At 38.0% G+C, this 19,814-nt stretch overlaps 2 protein-coding genes across 2 annotated transcripts; both read left to right on the top strand.

The window, feature by feature from the left end:
* Nucleotides 1-1,818: 1,818 nt before the first annotated feature.
* kcnj8 (potassium inwardly rectifying channel subfamily J member 8) lies at nt 1,819-9,889 on the top strand. Its single transcript, XM_061714224.1, has 6 exons — nt 1,819-2,399; nt 4,413-4,561; nt 5,036-5,196; nt 6,800-6,939; nt 8,360-8,576; nt 8,666-9,889. Exons 1-6 carry the CDS (start codon nt 2,053-2,055, stop codon nt 8,915-8,917), a joined length of 1,266 nt encoding a protein of 421 aa, XP_061570208.1. The 5' UTR covers nt 1,819-2,052; the 3' UTR covers nt 8,918-9,889.
* Nucleotides 9,890-11,665: 1,776 nt separating this feature from the next.
* Nucleotides 11,666-15,415, top strand: echdc3 (enoyl CoA hydratase domain containing 3). Its single transcript, XM_061714225.1, has 6 exons — nt 11,666-11,886; nt 13,219-13,340; nt 13,441-13,538; nt 13,815-14,015; nt 14,320-14,498; nt 14,702-15,415. Exons 1-6 carry the CDS (start codon nt 11,747-11,749, stop codon nt 14,853-14,855), a joined length of 894 nt encoding a protein of 297 aa, XP_061570209.1. The 5' UTR covers nt 11,666-11,746; the 3' UTR covers nt 14,856-15,415.
* Nucleotides 15,416-19,814: the final 4,399 nt, after the last annotated feature.

Genomic DNA, 19,814 nt, shown 5'->3' with positions numbered 1-19,814 from the left:
TATTTTTTGAGCTGTCAGAGAGTACACACCTCGATCCAAAACACACGTTTTAGGATGGGAACGGATTAAGTTTGTCTTCACCTTTTGTAGTTTTATTTCCATTTGCTGTTTTACTTTGAATAACTGTGTTTTGTGGTCATTTTTAGTCCCATGATGGGGAAAATATACTGTGTTACAGCAACAAGTATAAAGAGAGTGGCACACAATACACCCAAATGCCAGAAAACAAATATGAAAGTATTAAGACATATCAAATGAGTACTAAAGTGTCAAATAAGTATAGCTGCATAATTGAGAAAATAAATCTGTGTCAAAAATGTATGAAATCGTAGCACACTGATGAATTCCCAGGTGACAGTTGCAAATGGACTGAAAAATGGAGCCTCGATAGGATGTAAAATTTTGGCCCACTTGGGTTTGCTTATGTGGTTGGGCCCAAATAAAACTCCCATTTTGGGTCCATGCCCATCCATTACAGAAAAGAAAAGGTTAAAGAAGTTGTGAAGGAACCAAAAGGCAGGAAATTAGTTAAAAACTGACATGATGCCAAGTAAGTTGTACAAGGTTTGAAGATTTCCAGGAAAATTACTTCAGCTGATGAATGAAACTGGTTTAACCAGCCACTTGGTCTTGGTTGCCTTTTTTGCACGGCTTTCACACACTTGACTAAACTTCCCGTGTCTATACAAAAATACCAAAAAACCGAGGGGAAATGATGAAGTTAGGGACTAGCAGCTGAAATAGACATCAAATAGTCCTAAAATACTAAAAAGTAATCATGTGTGCTCTCGTGGTGTGCTTTTTTTTATTATTATTATTATCTTAAAAACATCCCTTCAGGAAATAAAAGTCAGTGAACTTAGTGAAAGCTCGTTTAAGTTTAAGACTTTTAAACTTATGCAAAAAGAGCGGGGATGCTTTTTTCTTCTTCTTTATTGAACACAATAAAACAACATAGAACAGTAATTAAACATCTTCTTGTAAGGATGATAGTATATTTAGTAGACATAATATGAGATGCTGTCAAAGCTATATAGAAAAAACAATTAACTATATATTGAAATAAAAGACAAACAGGGGTTTTTATAAAGTGCAAACTATAAAAGTATCACAGTATTTAAAATCAGGCAAACAAAAGTGCCAAAAAGAGGAGCAAGGATTGAGGCATGCATCAAAAAAGCAGAAAACAAGATATATCGTCACAAATCTTTTTAGACATTTTGTTGGAGTCTATTTTTCTTAGAGATGAGAAGAATAATTTAAAATAATTTAAAAACCAATCAAAGGAGGGTTTGCTATTCCTCCACTTACTACAATGAATATGATATTTACCCATGAGAATAACTTTTATTATTTATTTATTATGTCAGATACATTCGACTTCAAGTTATCTATAGATAGCGTAATGGGAACCTTGTGTATAGTTCAAAATCACATTTTAGAAGGAATTCGAGCCCTCCTGTTCTTTCAAACAAGGATCTGGGAATATGGAACCACATGGCTGTGACAAATATGTTTTCAACCATTTAATCTTAAGAGTTCCAACCATTGATTCAACATCTGAAGCTTTAATGCCACCATTCTCATACTATTTAACTAATTGAGATCTTTTAATATAATGGGTTTTGTTTTTCCATAAAAACTGAAAGATAATAGAATTAGCTTTTTTAAGCAGGGATGCTTTTAAAGCAGTTTCCGTCACGCGTAAAGCTTGTTTCCCGAGCGTCAGGGCTGCGTGCTGAAGGCGGCAGCCTGCAGGGCTGCGGAGCTGGAGCTGGAAGTGGGACTACGTCAACATGAGCTGGGAGACCGTCCCAGTCCTCAGAGGAGCAAAGGCGGCGCTCACTCCGATCCCCACACCGAAACAGAAAGAGGGGGAAAAAAACTAGACAGGGGGGGGGGAAACAGCTGTACGCGCGTCTTTGGCCTTTTCCAGCTGTTTGGCGACGTTTCTGTGCGTAAAAACGCACCGAAGTCGCATTTTCTGCGCGTAAAAACGCACCGAAGTCGCGTTTTTTTCAAGAAGCAACTTTCACCACCGAGAAGCGGAAGATGCTGGCCAGGAAAAGCATCATCCCGGAGGAGTTCGGTCTGCCGGGGCTCGCCTCCCGCATGCCCCGCAAGCCGGTGTTCCGGGACCGCGTCAACAAAGCCCGCTTCATCGCCAAGAACGGCTCCTGCAACCTGGCGCACAAGAACATCCGCGAGCAGGGCCGCTTCCTGCAGGACGTGTTCACCACGCTGGTGGACCTGAAGTGGCGCTTCACGCTGGTCATCTTCACCACCACGTTCGTGAGCAGCTGGCTGCTGTTCGCCATGAGCTGGTGGCTGGTGGCGTTCGCGCACGGAGACCTGGACCCGGAGCGCAGCAACGGCACCGACTGCGTCACTGCGGTCAAGTAAGAAACCCCCTTAAAAAGTCTTTCTGGAAATACTTTCATGATAAACCCGTTTGAAGTGACTTGTTTGCATTTTTTATTGTTCAGCCATCCATTTGAAACCCCAGTGAGGAAGAGGACGGTAGCAAGTAGTCTTTTCATTTTGATGTACCCAAAATAAACTATGTTGGCGCCTCCTTCTTTCTTCTTTTTACTTTTCCCATCTAATTTGTTCCTTTTATAACCCCCATGCACATCTTGAGACTACTTTTCTTTTCCCACTCCCCAGGAGACGTGAGATATTTACTCGACTACATTAAAGGGGACCTATTATGGCATGTAATATCTATTTTAAACAGGCCTTGAATGTCTTAAAAACAAGCTTTTGATTGTTTTTTCTAAATAAATTAGAAATTCATCCTCTGAGGAATGTCTTTATATTCCCATTCTCTAACCTCATTAACTATGCAGGATTCTGAGTGGGCGGGGAGGTTATGATGATGAGGCTCTGTGCTGATTGGCTGCCTGAATGACGTGTAGCAGGGGAGGGCACAAAGCATCGCTCTGGGCAGGAGAGCAGCCGGCTGCGTACACTATTAAACCGTGTCCTAACTGCATGCGATGCGAGTGAGCGTCAGCGACAAAATCAATTCCATTGCTTTATTTTCTATTGGACTGTCCTAACTGGCCGCAGCGACGCACCATGACGTGGCGCGCTGCGGTGCGCTATTTTGAGCTGAACATTTGTCGGACGCCCTGCTTCTATTTTCTTCCTGTCGCTCGCGTTGAAAGCCGCTTGAAAGCGCTTTAGGAAACAGTCGTGGATGAGGAACGGCTGATCCAGTTAGTTGAAATGAGAAGTTATCTCTATGATTCCTCCTCATTTCACTACAAAAACCTCAATAAAGTGGCAGCTGCTGGAGGGAGATGGACAGAGAGCGTCCGATGTCACGCAGTGCGACGCGATAGTCGGACGCTCGCATGCAGTTATGACACGGTGTTTAGGTGTGGACGTGGTTTGCATTTTGGTTACGTAACGACAGGAGCAGAATCTGAACGGCTCGTAGATCCACAACAGACTGGACGGCTCATCCAGGCGGCTGTACAGACACTGCAGAATTTGGTTGCTTTCCTCCTTCTCTGAGTTGGCAGGCTGAGGGGAGACCACTTTATATATTTATATATGTGTATAGTAGGGCTGCACGATTAATCATTAAAAAATCGCGATCTCGATTCATGCTTGAACGCAATCTCATTTCCAAATGACGACGATTTAATTTTTTTTTTGGATGTTTATTGTTTTTATGTTCAATGTCAGCTGTTACAAAGTTGATGCCAGTCTTTTATCAGGCACCATCATATTTTTTGTAACGTTTACCTTTTGTATCGGCAGCTTCTTAATAGCAGCAAAAGGCAATGGGGGGTTCATCCCAGCCAGAGAAATAATTTGTTGCCTCAGAACTACAGGATCTGTTACAAGTCCCCTTTCTGAAAGGGTGTTCAACTCAGGGAGGAACAAATATTGTTCAAAATTGTTATTATTGTTTAAATTATTCAAAGGTTTGTGTAAAGAAGACAAGAGATGTTTATTGTTATTATATTTTTGTTCAGCTGTTGCAAAGTTAAAGTAATAAGTGCAATAAATTTTATATTGGAAAAAAATCGTGAGAGAATCGTGATCTCAATTCTAAGCAAAAAAATCGTGATTCTCATTTTGTCCAGAATCGTGCAGCCCTAGTGTATAGGTGTTTTTCATAATAGGTCCCCTTTAAAATAAAAAAAGGCAATAGGACAGCCCACATCCCTTTTCCTCAGGACCACTGAGACTCTTGAAGGGGGGGCAACCCTGAGACTGGGAACCTCTGGAGCAACTACAATCAGGGCAGCAGTAAACTGAACATGACAGTGACAGAGGGGTAACAATGACTAGCAGATGCCCAAGGAGCCTGTTTTGGCTACAGGAAGTTATAAGCAAGAATGAAACTGCTCTGATTCAATGAGAAGTGACCTGAGAACTGTCCTTCCTCCCCTCAGGTCCTTCACCTCAGCCTTCCTGTTCTCCATCGAGGTCCAGGTGACCATCGGCTTCGGGGGACGCATGATAACGGAGCAGTGTCCCACTGCCATCACCGTACTCATCATGCAGAACATCGTGGGACTCATCATCAATGCCGTCATGTTGGGTAAGGCCAAGACTACGCACCGGTTCTAAGGGATGTAGAAGATTGAAAATGTCTCCATTATGGTACCGTTTACAGGCTTCAGCCCATTTTTAAAAGGTGTGAATTAGGAATAAAAAACAAACCCTTTTTTCAGTGTATGAGGACATACATTTAGTTGCTGGAGGTAATCATGACCAGAGCTATAACTCTCTTTATTCTGATTGGTCAAATTCCTGGAGGGAAACAGTTACCAGGAGACCATGACCTTATAAGGAAATTCTGGTCGATCTTACATGAGACAGAGGATCTCGACCTCGGTTTAACAAGACTCTCAAATCCAGTTTCTTGTGCATCTCATACACAGACTCAGCAAAAGTCATTCTACACTTAATCTATGAACCTCTGTGCATGTTAGATGAGAAAATATAGTTATAATATTGTAGACAAGTAAAAACTGTTGATTGTATTGAATTTTGTACGTTATCTTGTCGTCAGGTTGTATCTTTATGAAGACGGCTCAGTCGAACCGTCGGGCAGAGACTCTGATCTTCAGCCGTCACGCTGTGATCGCTGTGAGGAACAACCACCTGTGCTTCATGATTCGTATCGGAGATCTGAGGAAGAGCATGATTATAGGAGCCACTGTCCGCTTACAGGTGTTTCTCCATCCTTAGTTGTTTTCAACTGAAGAGTTTGCAAATGACCAGCCTCAACTTTTAGTCTCAGAGTCTTTGCTGTTGCTTCTGCTTTTGTTTTTTTTTTGTAATCGCTATCTGTTTTACAGATGGATATCTGGTAACTTTTTTAAGTGCCCACAGAGTAAAGATAACTTCTGTTAAAAAATACCTACTTTTGAGAAAGAAAAAAAAATCCCTTATTCTGTTACTTCCAACTAGCATTGAACAGGATTTCATGAAATATGATAAATATTCTTTGTAACCTAACAAACATTCAAAAAATGAAAAATCAAAACTGAATAAATACTTTTTCTTTATATAGACTCTTGGAAAAACCTTTTAGAAAAGTTAACAAACTACGGTAATAAACGGGATTGACTGAATTGTAGATACTAAGTTAGTATTAGCTAAAGCTAAATTATTTTTTTTTTACTGATTTGGTTTTTATACAAAAAATATCCAGTCATTATATGAATAATAAGAAAAATGAATTATCAGTCATTATAGTAATGCCATATGCCAATTATGCCTAGCATAAGATGTCATTAAACTAACTTTAAGTAATACACTTAGGGGTAAATCCACAAAGAATAGATTGCGCCCGCAAATAGCGCTGTGAATTGCGCTGCATTAGCGCCCGCAATTTGCCCCGCTTTAAGGTCCTATTCACAAAAGATTTTGCTCTAATGATATACCGGAGCAAACACGCCCATAAAGTTTTGGAGCTGAGTGAAATTTGCACTTGTCTGAGTCGAGCGGAGCTGTTTCCAGTGTTCTCCATATTTCAGTACACAGATTGGTCCATGAAAGGGGCTGAATTAGACGCTTTTTGCAATGAGGCTTATTTGCATAGAAAGGGGGCAATTTCGCGCCGTAATATCAATATTACCTAATTTGCATGCATGCAAATGGCACTGGCGCAGACTGCCACTATTTGCTTGGCAGCGCAGTTTGTGGAGCAATTCGCCCTTTGCGGGTGCTTTGTGAATTGGACGCTCTCTTTTTGTCTCATTTGCACCGGTTTAGCGGCCGCAAAAGCCGCGCAATCCTTTTGTGGATTTGGCCCTTAGTGCCTACATCAAAAGGAATAAACAAGATAGATAAATACATTAATTCATTAATTCATTAATTAATTCATTCATTCATTCATTCATTCATTCATTCATTCATTCATTCATTCATTCATTCATTCATTCATTCATTCATTCAGTAACTTCCTCTCAGGGAAGGGTGTGCCACAAATGTAGGCTGTGATTCGCACATGGGTTCAATATTTTAGTTTAATTTTATAGGAATTAGTATAGCACAGAATGTAAATTTGCTTTTAACCTTTACAGGGGTACAAATTATTGAAACAGTTGCTTTTAATACATAGTAATACAATGTTTCTCAAGAACATTTGTTAACGTGGATTATAGGTAGAGGCGTGACTGTGTTTTAACCCACATAATCGTTTATGTTTAAATGATTTCTATATATTCATGTCAATGCAGAAGACATTTATTCAAAAAGGGATTGCAATTTGCCCAAGCTGCTTGCAAACTGAAGCTGCTCATTATTCAGACGTACACATCGCGTGCAGGTGGTGAGGAAGACGACCACCCCCGAGGGCGAGGTGATCCCCATCCACCAGATCGACGTCCAGACGGAGAGCGCCGTGGCCAGCAACAGTCTGTTCCTGCTCGCGCCGCTCATCATCTGCCATACCATCGACAAAAACAGGTTCAGAGAAATGATACTCAAGTAGTTTCTGGTGGAGGTTTGAGCATTTATGCTTCTATTTCTTCCGCTGTCCAAAGCTGAGCTTGAACTTGCAGTTATAGTAGCAGCAGATAAAGCCTTTGTAACTCCTTTATGTTACAGTTTTATGGAAGTGGTCTTCTCTTTGAAATTAGTGTTTTCTTCATTAATTTCTTCTTTTATAAATATAAATAAAATGTGTCCTGACAAGAAAACTCTAGAACACATTTATGATCATCAAAGATCCTCAAAATGAATTTTAGAGCCTAAGAGCCGACAAAAGCCCTTAGAAAAAACTTAAATATTGATGGATCATCTGATCCATCAGCTACCTTATACTGCGCAATATCCTTTCATCCATTCATGTGCAACATTTTTTTACTCATTTATGTGCAATATTCTCTCATTCATTCATTTTCATAGTGTATATATATATATATATATATATATATATATATATATTAGGGCTGGGCGATATATCGAGATTTTAATATATATCGATATATTTTCAAACGCGATATGGTACGCTATACGGTACAATATCGTTTATATCGATTAAAAAAAAAATGTTTTTATTTTTTTTTTAATGATTTTGATATACCGGTAGCTTATTTTGTGACAGATTGAGTTGAATGTTTTATTTGAGATTTGCACTGTCAACCTCAGTGGAAAAGTCTGCCTGTTACTGTCTACATTGTATTAATGGCAGAGTGTATTTGAATTTAATTGTTATGCAGGAAAGGGATATTTTTTTTATTTTATTCAAGAAGCATTTTTATTCTATATATGCAGGCAGTTTATTTTTATTTCATTTGTTTTATACATTTTGATATTGTGCAGACCTCTGTTAATAAAGGAACCTGTGTGACATTTGGCACGAGGCTTTGTATTAAAACTGTTTTTTTAAGGGTTTGCCTCAGAAAAAATGAAGCTAACAGAGATGCTATGCTATAATGCTTTGGGGGAAACCCCAATTATGGCACAGAAAAAATATCAATATATATCGAGTATCGCCATTCAGCTATGAAAATATCGAGATATGACTTTTGGTCCATATCGCCCAGCCCTAATATATATTTATATTTCCTGTTTCTTATTTTGTTTTTTACATAGTCTTTACATGTGTGCACTTTTATGGAGCTGCTGCCTAATCTCATTATATCATTATAATGACAATAAAGGCTTTCTTTTCTATTCTATTCTATTCTATTCTATTCTATTCTATTCTATTCTATTCTATTCTATTCTATGAACCAAGGAGGTGTTTTAGCTTCAGTTTCTCAAAATACTCATGATTGGTAGAAGAATATTCAGCATTTGCTGCTCAGTGCATCCATCTGCTGGACGAACATAAACCTGCACCACAAGGTTTTTCAGCTGTGACTCTGCTGTCTGCCCTCAGCCCGCTGTATGACCTGTCAGCCATGGAGCTGCAGTGCAGCGACCTGGAGGTGATTGTCATCTTGGAGGGGGTTGTGGAGACAACAGGGATCACCACGCAGGCTCGGACCTCCTACGTATCTGAGGAAATCCAGTGGGGTCACCGGTTTGTTCCCATAGTTACAGAGGAGGAGGGCGTCTACTCGGTGGACTACTCCAAATTTGGCAACACAGTAAAGGTGAGAGCTCAACAAAACGGACTAGTTTTATTCAGCAAATGAGAGAAAAAAAAAAAAAGTAATACTTGTGCACTTGGTTGTACTTGAAGGTGGCAACGCCGCGCTACAGCGCGAGGGAGCTGGACGAGAAGCCGTCCATCTTAATCCAGACCCTTCAGAAGAGCGAGCTGTCACACCAGAACTCCCTGAGGAAGCGAAACTCCATGCGACGAAACAACTCCATGCGGAAAGGAGGTGGGAGCAGCGGGAGCCTGCGCAGGAACAACTCGGGGATCGCTTCACCCAAAGTCCAGTTCTTCACCCCGTCCGACGGCGGCCACAACCTGAATGCCGTCACCTGACATGAGGCCTGCCTCCTGCTGACTGGCCTGCTGCTCCTGCTGGGGCGGAGGACGGTGGCCCTGCCACTTACTCTCATGGGACTCTTTCTTTTCCCCATCTTATCTCGACTCATGGTTCGACATAGTTACTGTTGATGTTGCGCTTTTTTTTCCTTTAGCTGTTAAACCGACCCATTTTCACAAAACTCACAAACTAGATTTTTTAAACCGATTATTTATGTCCCCAAAAGTCTTAATAACATACAGCACTTTAAATACCGCAACCCTCAATTTGCACAGTAAAACATTAGCAAGAGAGATAATCATACATGGCAGCGCTTCTAACAGATTGGTACCCTGTTCAAGTGGTCCATGTAGCTTCCTGTTATTTATCAGTGAAAGTTTTTATAGCACAAACTGTTAGTTGTGAGGGAAAACCAAACTTCCTTATCTTGCTATCATTGCCTTTGATATTACTGAGCGTAACTGGTATTTCCTCTCATTTCTGTCACTTCTAAATGTGTGTGCATCATTAAACATCTGGTTATTTTCTTTTTACTGCTTGTGGGAGATGTGCAGCTCACTTAATGTTCTTTTGTTCATTAAAGTTATGGTTTATCTACAAAGAATGATGATGAATGTCATCGCTGTACTATCATCTGTTGGATGTGTCACTGTTGCACTCTTGTGCTTTTTGAGATTAAATGGGCCCACTTCATATAAATATGATTTCAATTTCATTATAACTCAAATAATGACATGTCTAAGACATTTACGTCACTACAACATCAATTCAACCTTTATTTATCTCCGGAAGCTGCTGCATACTGAGTATTAATCAAGTTCAGATATGCCAGGAAATCTGGAGACGTGCTAGTGTGCAGGATAGTTGACTAGAGCAAGTCATGTGAGAGTCGAATGAAAAGAAAATGATTTTCTCTGCCAGAGCCAAAATAAAATCTCAAAAAGTCATTATTTTAATCCATCATCCATTCAGAGGTTGTATAGTGTATTTGATATGACAAGAGTAATTTGTTCAACGACAACATTTAAATGGTTTTTGAAAAAAAGGTTGATACAACAGGGTTTTACAGCTATTTTTATACTAATCTTTCTTTTAGCCTCCAATTATATCAGTTTGTAGATCTGACATTACATTATCAAAATTACAGTATCAAAATGGTTATTTTATGAACCGAATAAATGTTCCTCTAAATATGAAGTAGGTGTTTGGTTCACAGATGGCTTTGCTTTCTGATTTCAAGGTGCAGGCAGGGCTTTGGGCAGTGTTTATTCAGTTGGTTTAGGACTACAGTGAGTCGGTCGTGTAGACTTCATCAAACACAACCCTCCAGTAGGCACTGGGATGGTAGCCTATGTGGAGAAGCTGGGATGAGAGCCATCTCCAGGACTGAGGTCACAGCCCCCATCTCTCTGAGCTGCTACTTCAAGCGGAACTGCCAACTAAAACCAGAGGAAACCAGCAGAGATGGTCTCGGTATCCGTTGAGGGAGACTTTAAGATGCCCTCCTAGGGAGGTGTTTTGGACATGTGCCATTGGAATCACTCAATCAAACTTAATCTGAATGGCACTTTTCATACAACTTGAGACCTCAGGGTTGATCCCTAGAGAGATACTGTAAATTCCATAGGAAAGCTCGGGAAAGACTTGGTTTCCCTACCAGAGGCTAGGCTGGATTATCCATAAACTGAACCGGGCGAGTGCCAAACCAAATGACTAACTGGACCATATATGTCATATTTTGTTGTTTTCTCTATATATTTGCTGGAAGAGAAGCAAACAGGTACAGCAGAAACCAATGATCTAATAAAAATACATGAAAATAATAATAATCAAATAAAAATAATTGCGTTAGAGTGAGAGTGCTGTTCCCTACCTTCACATCAGCTCATTCAGTAGGCCTGTTTGATTGTTTAGTCATATGCTATAATAGTTTTGCATGTAGTCCTCAGACAGGCCATACAAGACTGTCTCAGAAAATTAGAATATTGTGATAAAGTTCTTTATTTTCTGTAATGCAATTAAAAAAACAAAAATGTCATACATTCTGGATTCATTACAAATCAACTGAAATATTGCAAGCCTTTTATTATTTTAATATTACTGATTATGGTTTACAGTTTAAGATTAAGATTCCCAGAATATTCAAATTTTTTGAGATAGGATATTTGAGTTTTCTTAAACTGTAAGCCATGATCACAAATATTACAATAATAAAAGGCTTGCAATATTTCAGTTGATTTGAAATGAATCCAGAAAGTATGATATTTTTGTTTTTGTAATTGCATTACAGAAAATCACAATATTCTAATTTTCTGAGACAGTCCTGTATATGATGGAAATGATGATAGTTAACATGTGGTGTTGCATTGGCATGTGATCCTGATTCTAATTGGAGCATCAGTGTAGTGGCGTTTGTAGACTCATGTCTATTTGTGGTGTTACTCTTAGTTGGTTGCTTGTCTCACTTTTATTTGTAGTATGAGTGTTGAGCATGTACTTCACAATCTATGGTCTTTATAACCATAGTAATTTCCCCTTTTTTACCGTAAAATGTGGGAGGAAGGGGGCACTTCAAGTGTGGTCACTCTGGGGAACCACACTGGAGGAACTTGATAGAATTATCTATAGTTTGTTCGTTTTTGTTTGCTCTTTTCCAGCCTTGTTAATACATTTCTGGTTTAATTCTGGTTTAAACTACCTCTCTCTGCGTGTCACGTGACCTTACTCCTCGACCCGGATATGAGCGTGGGAAAGTCACACTGACAACACACTGCAACACTGCAACACTACAACACTGCAACACTGTAACACTACAACGCTGCAACATGGCTCGTGTCCTGCTGCAGTCCAGAGTTGTCGGTGTGTTTCAGCTCAGCAGGAAAACGTCTCTGCTGCCCGCGGCTCGGCTTTGCTCCCAGAACCAGCCCGAGCCCCTGACGCTGCAGGAGCAGAGCAACGGAATCAGGTGCTGCACTTAAATAGGTCCGTCCATCACACAAACCTTCGTGCAGAAACAGACAACTTTTGGTTAGAATGAAGACACAAATGAGCACAAATCTCTTTAGAGGTATGCAGAGTACTTCGTCGTATATGTCAGAGTCTAAAAGAGAATTCGGCATACATGTTATTGCTGTGAAAATCACTTTGTTATATAAATTTGCCAACATATAGATCTAATATTCCAGTGGAGGAAAAAATATGTTGTCCTAAATTTTAATTTTTTAACTCTACTTCTTCATGATGAGAGTCATAGACAATATTTAGTTTTTTTTTTAATATGATGCATTTACCTGGATTAAATTGCAAAACAAGACGTAAAAAATACATTTAGATTGCCTTTACCTATCTAGGGTTAAAGTACAAATGTTTTGTTTGTTTGTTGTTTTTTTCCCCTCAAACCTCTTTGAGACTTGACGGAAATAAACTCTTAATTCTAATTCCTAACGGGGTTTTACATTAGAATACATTACAAAAGTTATAATAAAGTAATAAAAGGTGCCAGATTTTACTTTTTTGGAGAGCTGAATAACAGAAAATCTGACTTTGACGTCATATAATGTTAAATTTAGTCATTGCATGGTTTCATTGAGAGCTTCTTGTGTACACAACTCTGTGAAGTTAAGGATGGTTTTTATGCAAATGGAGAATTTGATGCCAGTTACAAACTTTTAGAGGGGGTGGGTGTATTGGATTGTACCAGTACATTTAAGAAACCATACCAGTGACAGGAAGAACCCAAAATCTGCATATCAGTTGGTAAAAGAAGTGGGTATTAAAGGTGGATCCACCAGGGAAGTTTTTCTGGAATCGGAAAACCAACTGTGTATTTTTCACACAGTGGAGTTTGTGCAGTTAGAATCTGTGTAACAGTTTTTTTCTGCCCATTGAAGAGGTTTAGTAAATACAGCCTAATATCAAACTGAAGTTTTGCAGAAATAGATTATTGAATTATGATATTGGTCTGTGATGTCACAGTACACTTTTAATCTCATTGGAGATTCCATTTAATTTGGCCCCAAATTAAATGGAGGAGTTGTTGGATTTTTTTGTTGTTGCCTAAACTGTCTCTTTTAAGTTCAGCAGTGGAATTAAAAAGTGACTCTTATGCATTTTATTTGAATTTTATGCTGTCATGTATCCAAAACAACTTGCCGAAAAATCTTGGAGAATAGCTGTCCTTCATGAAAAAAATGCAGCAATATTTTGCTGCATTTGGATGACTACAAAGTCTTATTTATAAGAAATGTACATCTGTAATGCATGTCATGTAGCTTATGACTCCTCTTTTTACCCCTAGGAGAATCATATTAAACAATCCCAAGAAGAGGAATGCTCTATCTTTGTCTATGCTGGAATCACTCAAAAAGAACATTGTGACTGATGTCGACAGCAACGATTTAAGAGTTATTATCATATCGGGTCAGTGTTTGTTTTTTATTGTGTGTGTGCGCACGCGCATGTGTGTGTGTTTGTGATGTAAAGAGGAATTACCTGTTCAACCTTGTAACGTGTGTTACAGCCAAAGGTCCAGTGTTTTCATCGGGTCATGATCTGAAAGAGCTGACGTCAGCTCAGGGCCGCGAGTATCACACAAAGGTGTTTCAGACCTGTTCAGAGGTTGGTTCTGATGTTTGTTCTGTTCTCTTCCCCTCACCCTGAATCTGGAAATTATAAAGCCTATTTTCTTACTGTCTTTATTTGAAAAAGGATCATCATAAAGTAGTTGGTACTTCATGAATCAGTGAGAGCTTTATCTCAGGAGCTATGTTGTTTCTTTCAATAAACAAGATTCAACTGGCAGCCTAATAACGTGACATGATTTAGATTTTCTTTCAACTCTTTATTTATTATTTATCTGGAATGATTATGAACACACAAGCTCTTGTGCTTCAGGTGATGACTCTGATTCAAGACATACCTGTTCCAGTGATGGCTATGGTAAATGGTGTCGCCACGGCGGCTGGTTGCCAACTTGTTGCCAGTTGTGATATTGTTGTGGCAACAGAGAAGTCCACCTTTGCCACTCCAGGTGTCAACGTGGGTCTGTTCTGCTCAACTCCAGCGGTGGCCATCGGCAGAGCTGTGCCAAGGAAGGTACTCAAAAGAAATGCGTCTTTTTCTTTTTTTCCCCACCTTAAAGGTTTCTTTCTTGTAAGAATTATTTTTAATTGATTTGTCATTATCAGAAGACATCCACAGTGATGATTGATAAATAAATTAAAAAGTAGGGTGATACTTCTGCAAAACTCAGGAAACAACATCTGATAACTAATTGTGTATTACTGGAAATAAACCAATATTCTCGAGCAAACTAAATGTTTTGTAATGTCATCATGTAAAATCAAGAAACTTCACTCTCCAGCTCTAATGAAATACTTTCTTCTTCCTTTTAAACGAGGTTGCCATGGAGATGTTGTTCACAGGAACTCCCATTTCAGCCCATGATGCTCTACTGCATGGACTGATTAGTAAGGTGGTGCCGGAGGCACGGTTGGAGGAGGAGACGTTAGCCATCGCCCAGAGAGTGTGCCAGGCCAGCCGGCCAGTAGTAGCTCTTGGCAAAGCCACTTTCCAAAGGTGAGAAGAATTTACAACGTGCTGAATGTCCATTTTTCACACTTTTGATGGTCATTTTAAAGGTTTTTTTTCTCTGTTGAACCACAATTCAAAAGTGATATCTGATTTTTATTTGTCAATCTTGAGTAAAAAAAAAAAAGATTATTACATTTGTCATTTTCAACTTATTTCATTGACCACTTTGCATTTCTTTTCTGTCAAAGACAAATGGCTCAAGGCAGAGATGCAGCTTATGCCACTGCTTCCAAGGTGATGGTGGACAACCTGGCTCTGAGAGATGGGCAGGAGGGGATCCAGGCCTTTATAGAAAAGCGAAAACCAGTGTGGAGTCAAAAAGCAGAAAAAGCCCACGACTGATTCACTATTGGAGATGCCTGTTTCCTGTTATCTTTACCAGGACACATGGTCATTGGTGTGGAGCAATTATCACAATGTTTTTGTTAATCGATGAACCATGCTGCTAGTAAAATGTTTGTTAGTAATGAACAAACTCATCTGCATTTAATATATGACTTCATCTTCTCTGATAATTTCTTATTTTGCTAAGAAGAAAAGCTCCACCATTGAGTGCCTTCAAAGCTGCAGATCACATGATAGACTTAACGACCGTAAGAATACTACACTGTATTTGCGTGATGTGGAATGGATTTTCAAATTGTACAGCAAATGACTTCCAATGAAAATCTTCATGTATCTATATATACTTCACGGAGTGCATGGATAGTGAGTCCAGTGATTAAGCTTAAGAAAAGCATCTAATTATTAGTTGGAAACGTTGTACAGAAGTTAAGGTTAAAGATGACTTCAGTGCCCATAGTTTTCAAGTGGTTTTACTGTGAAATTGTGCCGCAGATTGTATATAAATCATATGTAATTTGACAGATTTTTTTTGTCATAAAATAATGCTAAATTTTAAATGAGTCCTCCATTTTTCCTGTGAAATTTCAGACCTGGCTGAGCTGACCTATATGTTGAATTTTTCCATTGATATAACTTGAAGAATTTATTTTTTATTTTTTTAGGGCTGTTGGTGGTTGGTGAAATCTTTTTTTTTATTTATTTATTTATTTTTGTAACGATGTATCTGCATGGATGTTTCATAGAGAATGTTCCGTGATCATATTCAAGTTTCAAGTTTAGTTTATTCATACATAGCCATTCAAATAAACGTATACAATTGAGACCAATCAGGCATCTATAATGGTCCTTTGGCCTGTATGAATGGGTCCCCCAAAGTAAGCTATTGAAAGCTTTTGGGAGGGGGCCCAAAGTTCATGAAAAAATGAAATTTACAGTGCAATGTAACTTCCCGTTGGGAATATGAAAACAGTAGACATTACAATACAGACATACAATCATTCATACAGTCATCCCAATATCTCCGTTATGTGGCAACGGTATTTTATAAATAGGTAGACGGTAAATTTACTTTTAGATTTCTGGATTTCTTGGAGAGAGAACACAGCATCTTCAGATCGTCATCAAGTCTGTTTTATCAAGTCAAGTGTTTGTTTTTTTGTTTTTTTTTGCTCAAAATAAGAAATTGGGTAGTATTGGAGCAAGTTAATAGTCATAAATTGGCTTTTCAGTTTTTAATTAGGTATTTTTTTTCTTTTCTTCTTAACTGTAAAGGATAACAAGATGAATTAGGTATTTTTCATCAGGTGAATATGACGATATATTAACATCAAATTTTTTTTGTATTTTTTTTTTTTATTTAACATTTGCAAACCAATACCTGGTGACAAACAAAGTTAAAGAAATTTCATTTAAGTTAATTCATAAATTCTATCCTACAAATGATCACATTGTAAAAAGATTCAAAAGAAATATCGACTCAAACTGTACTTTTTGCTCTGCAAATTCTGAAACGATGACTCACTTATTCTGGCTGTGCCCCATTGTTCAAACTTTTTGGAGTGATATGTGTCATTTTGTGTCTGAAAGAATTGAAACTGATTTTAAATTATTTTGGAAGGATGTGTTGTTTGGTGTTTTTGACAATGTAACAATTAGAACAAAGCCAAAAGAAACATTTATTATTAATTTGTTGATTATCCTTGCAAAATTCCACATCCACAAATCCAAATTCTCACGCAAAAAACCCTCTTTTTTTTAACTTTTCATTGTGAATTAAATCAGTATCTGGACTCTATTAACTTTTCTACTAATTCAAAAGCAATAAAAACCATAAATGTATGTAAATGTTTTGGCTTTCATCCCCTCTGGCTGGTTATAATGTGTTGTGCTTTTTGTTTTGTTTTTTATTTTAGTTATACTCTTTATATGTTATAATTCAACGTGAAATTGCATAATGTGAAGTTTTGTTATCATTAACATCTAATTTACTAAAGGCGCATCTGGAGCAGTGACGTCACATCCGGTCGCCATTGTGGTTCCAACAGGTTTTCTTCTTTTCTTGCCCAGCAGAAAAACACCTAGGTATTATTTTTCACGCGCATAATCAAAAAAGTGGAAAGTCTTAGCTATAATTTTACATTCATATATGATTTTTGTTCTGATTTCTAAATATTTCCCCATACAAACTTACACATACAAAGTGCTCATTAGTTCCATTAACACCTGCTGTTGGCTCAAGACTCAAAACCAGCTGGTGAGTTTTGTCTTTATTTGGTGTTTATTTGTTAGTAGAAGGTAATTTAGTTGTTTCTTAGCGGTTCTCTGATTGATATTTCGTCCTTGGCGTACATTGTATTTTACTTCACAGTGTTTGTTTGTTTCCGAACTAAAACGTTTAGCTTTTTCTCTGTTGCTGCTGACTGTCTCTGTGTTTTGTTTTGCTTTCATGTTGATTTGTATTTTTTTCTTTACCGAGTGACTTTCTTTTGTGTTTATTTGGTTTAAACGTGTCTTCCGTTTCTCCTGTGAAGAGATGTCTGCACTTGCTTATATTGGGTAATATTGGTGATCACTCACTATCTAGTAGTTTATTATAATAATAATAATAATAATAATAATAATAATGAATTGAATCTTAAATCACTTCCCCAAAAGTACACCCTGTCTACATTTTATTTTATTCAAATTTACACTAATCTTTCATTGTTTTTATGTTGATTTTCAGTTTAAAGAAACTTGTAGCCTACTTAAGCCTACAAATCTGGCTTGTGAGTTTGATTAGTTGAGACCATGCAGGATTTATTTAGTATTTGCAAGAGCACCTTGGTATCCTCACAGGAATGCAGAGTAACAGGTTGGTTTAAAGGTGATCTCGACCACTGTGATGTCAGAGAAAACTACTGGACTAAAGGAGATTTTAAAATGTTGGTTCTCAAGATCCCAAGCAGAGACATGCCACTTGATAACCCCTTGACTACAGCTGTAACAAAGTAGAGACATTGTTCTAAGCCTCTATGGTCTTGGCCAAAACTTAGGTAGTGAAATCACTGGTCATTTGATGACAACACTAATCCTTTGACATCATATGTATGTAAGTGTTCATTTTGTTTCTTGAAGTTTAGTGGTGTTCAGATCTGCTGTTTTGTAGACACCGGAGTACGTTTGATTCCTTTGTAGCCAAGTTGCATGAAAAACTGCTTTTAACTGGGACCGATGTATTTTATGTGACCAAGACAACACAGCGTGTTGGCCAATGTGGTATTGAGTTGCTTAGTTGTATTGTGGATAAGAAGACAAGTGTTCAAGTGAGGAGGACGTAGAAGGTGTTTCCATTTCTTTTCCGGTCCACAAGTTCTGGGTGGTGAAAGTCTTCTTAATTGGCTAGTCAGATTTTCTGGTTCTTGAACATTATAGCACAACACAATTTCTGAAGGAAAAGAAACAAAACTGTTTCTGAAGTATCTTTTTGTAGTGGTTCAGAAAAGACTTTCTGAAATTGGATAATTATACTGGGTTTATCCTCAAATACCACTTTAATGGGCTCCAAAGCTTCAACAGAGGATTAATATTCAAAGCTTTGTTTTTAGGTGTCGGATCTTTCTTTCTCTCAGTCACAATCAAAAGGGACTGTTCATAGAGAGATTTTGTTCATAGACTCTCTGCGTTGAATGTGCTTGCCTGCCTTTTTTTTTAATTACAATTATTCATTTAGATTAACATATGTCTGTTTTTTGTATATTCACTGCAGTTACTAATGTTAAGCATTAGCGGAAGACAAGGTGTTAAAACAAGATTATATGATGATTTATAGTTTGTGTGTCAGTATAAGAGTAGTGATATCAGACCATTGTTGTAAAATCCTCATCCTCCCACTGAAATGAGGATGTTTGCAACGAACATTGAATGAAGATTAAAAAATATGAACCAAGTTACCTGTTTTTTTTTATTAAATTATTGCCAAGGGGATTACACTTCATCAATATTTTTAATAAATATTAAAGTTTTAAACTAATTCCTGATTGGATAAATTGTGTTTCATGTACGTTGGAGCACAATTCAACTGTAGTATTTTAAGTTGTAGTTTCATCTAAGGGCCATATGATGGCGCTTTCGAGTAAATCTGAGTAAAAAACTTGTAGAAGGCTGAATCTACCAAACTACAAATGTAGTGTACCATGAATTTTCTGTTAATACTGAGAGTAATGTGGTCATTTCAGTTTTTACATGACATGGTTTAAATGTAATGTTTTGTCGTTACACTTGTCAATAAACATAAACCTTGCTTACTTATTAAGTATTCTTGTTTTACTAGTTGTTAAATCAATCTCTTTAGTTACAATTGCTTCTCTCAATCTACGATCTTTTCTTGGTTGCAGCAGCAGCAACATGTGCTTCAAGTAAATGTTTTGTTGTTTTTTTCTTGTGTGGGTTTGTGAAGAGGTTGTTATTACAGCGAGACCAATGCAACATGCTGCTGTAAGACAAATATTAACACTTTGATTAGTGCTTAAAAGGAGCAGTCGGATGTATTCTACATAACTATACAGGGCTTATTTCCCCTTCAATACTTTATTATTTCCAGCTGTGGACTGACAGGACATTAATAAGATTTGTGGGTTCAAAGCAACATCCTGTTGCATCAATAACATCACTTTTAGCTCCTCTTAGTTTGGATTTGTCATCGTGTTTTTGCAAATCTTCACCCCTCTGACAATAGTGTTTGCAGACATCAGAAGCAGGATTTTGTTGTTCGCCACAGTTTCCTCATCTGGCAAAGCTCTCCACAGGCCGTCTCTGAAGCTTCTTCAAATAATTTACCCCGACAGATGCACAGTGTGGTAGCCTGCAGAGGAACAGAAAACTAGCTCCTACTGAACAACTTAATCTTTTGTTATAACTCATTTATTTGCAGGTCTGTAGACATCATTTATATTAATTATATAGAAGCGTGACAGT

This window comes from Cololabis saira, chromosome 23 (assembly GCF_033807715.1).
Source record: "Cololabis saira isolate AMF1-May2022 chromosome 23, fColSai1.1, whole genome shotgun sequence".
NCBI lineage: Eukaryota > Metazoa > Chordata > Actinopteri > Beloniformes > Belonidae > Cololabis > Cololabis saira.
Note: the sequence above shows the minus strand (reverse complement) of the source record. Positions and strands in the feature narration are given on the sequence as shown.

Bases quoted from the DNA above. Each gene is read 5' to 3' on its own strand.
- kcnj8 (XM_061714224.1), top strand. From the start codon at position 2,053: ATGCTGGCCAGGAAAAGCATCATCCCGGAGGAGTTCGGTCTGCCGGGG. The intron at 6,940-8,359 runs GTTCAGAGAAAT...GTCTGCCCTCAG, and splicing joins CATACCATCGACAAAAACAG to CCCGCTGTATGACCTGTCAG. The intron at 8,577-8,665 runs GTGAGAGCTCAA...TTGTACTTGAAG, and splicing joins AATTTGGCAACACAGTAAAG to GTGGCAACGCCGCGCTACAG.
- echdc3 (XM_061714225.1), top strand. From the start codon at position 11,747: ATGGCTCGTGTCCTGCTGCAGTCCAGAGTTGTCGGTGTGTTTCAGCTC. The intron at 11,887-13,218 runs GTGCTGCACTTA...TTTTACCCCTAG, and splicing joins GAGCAGAGCAACGGAATCAG to GAGAATCATATTAAACAATC. The intron at 13,539-13,814 runs GTTGGTTCTGAT...CTTGTGCTTCAG, and splicing joins TGTTTCAGACCTGTTCAGAG to GTGATGACTCTGATTCAAGA.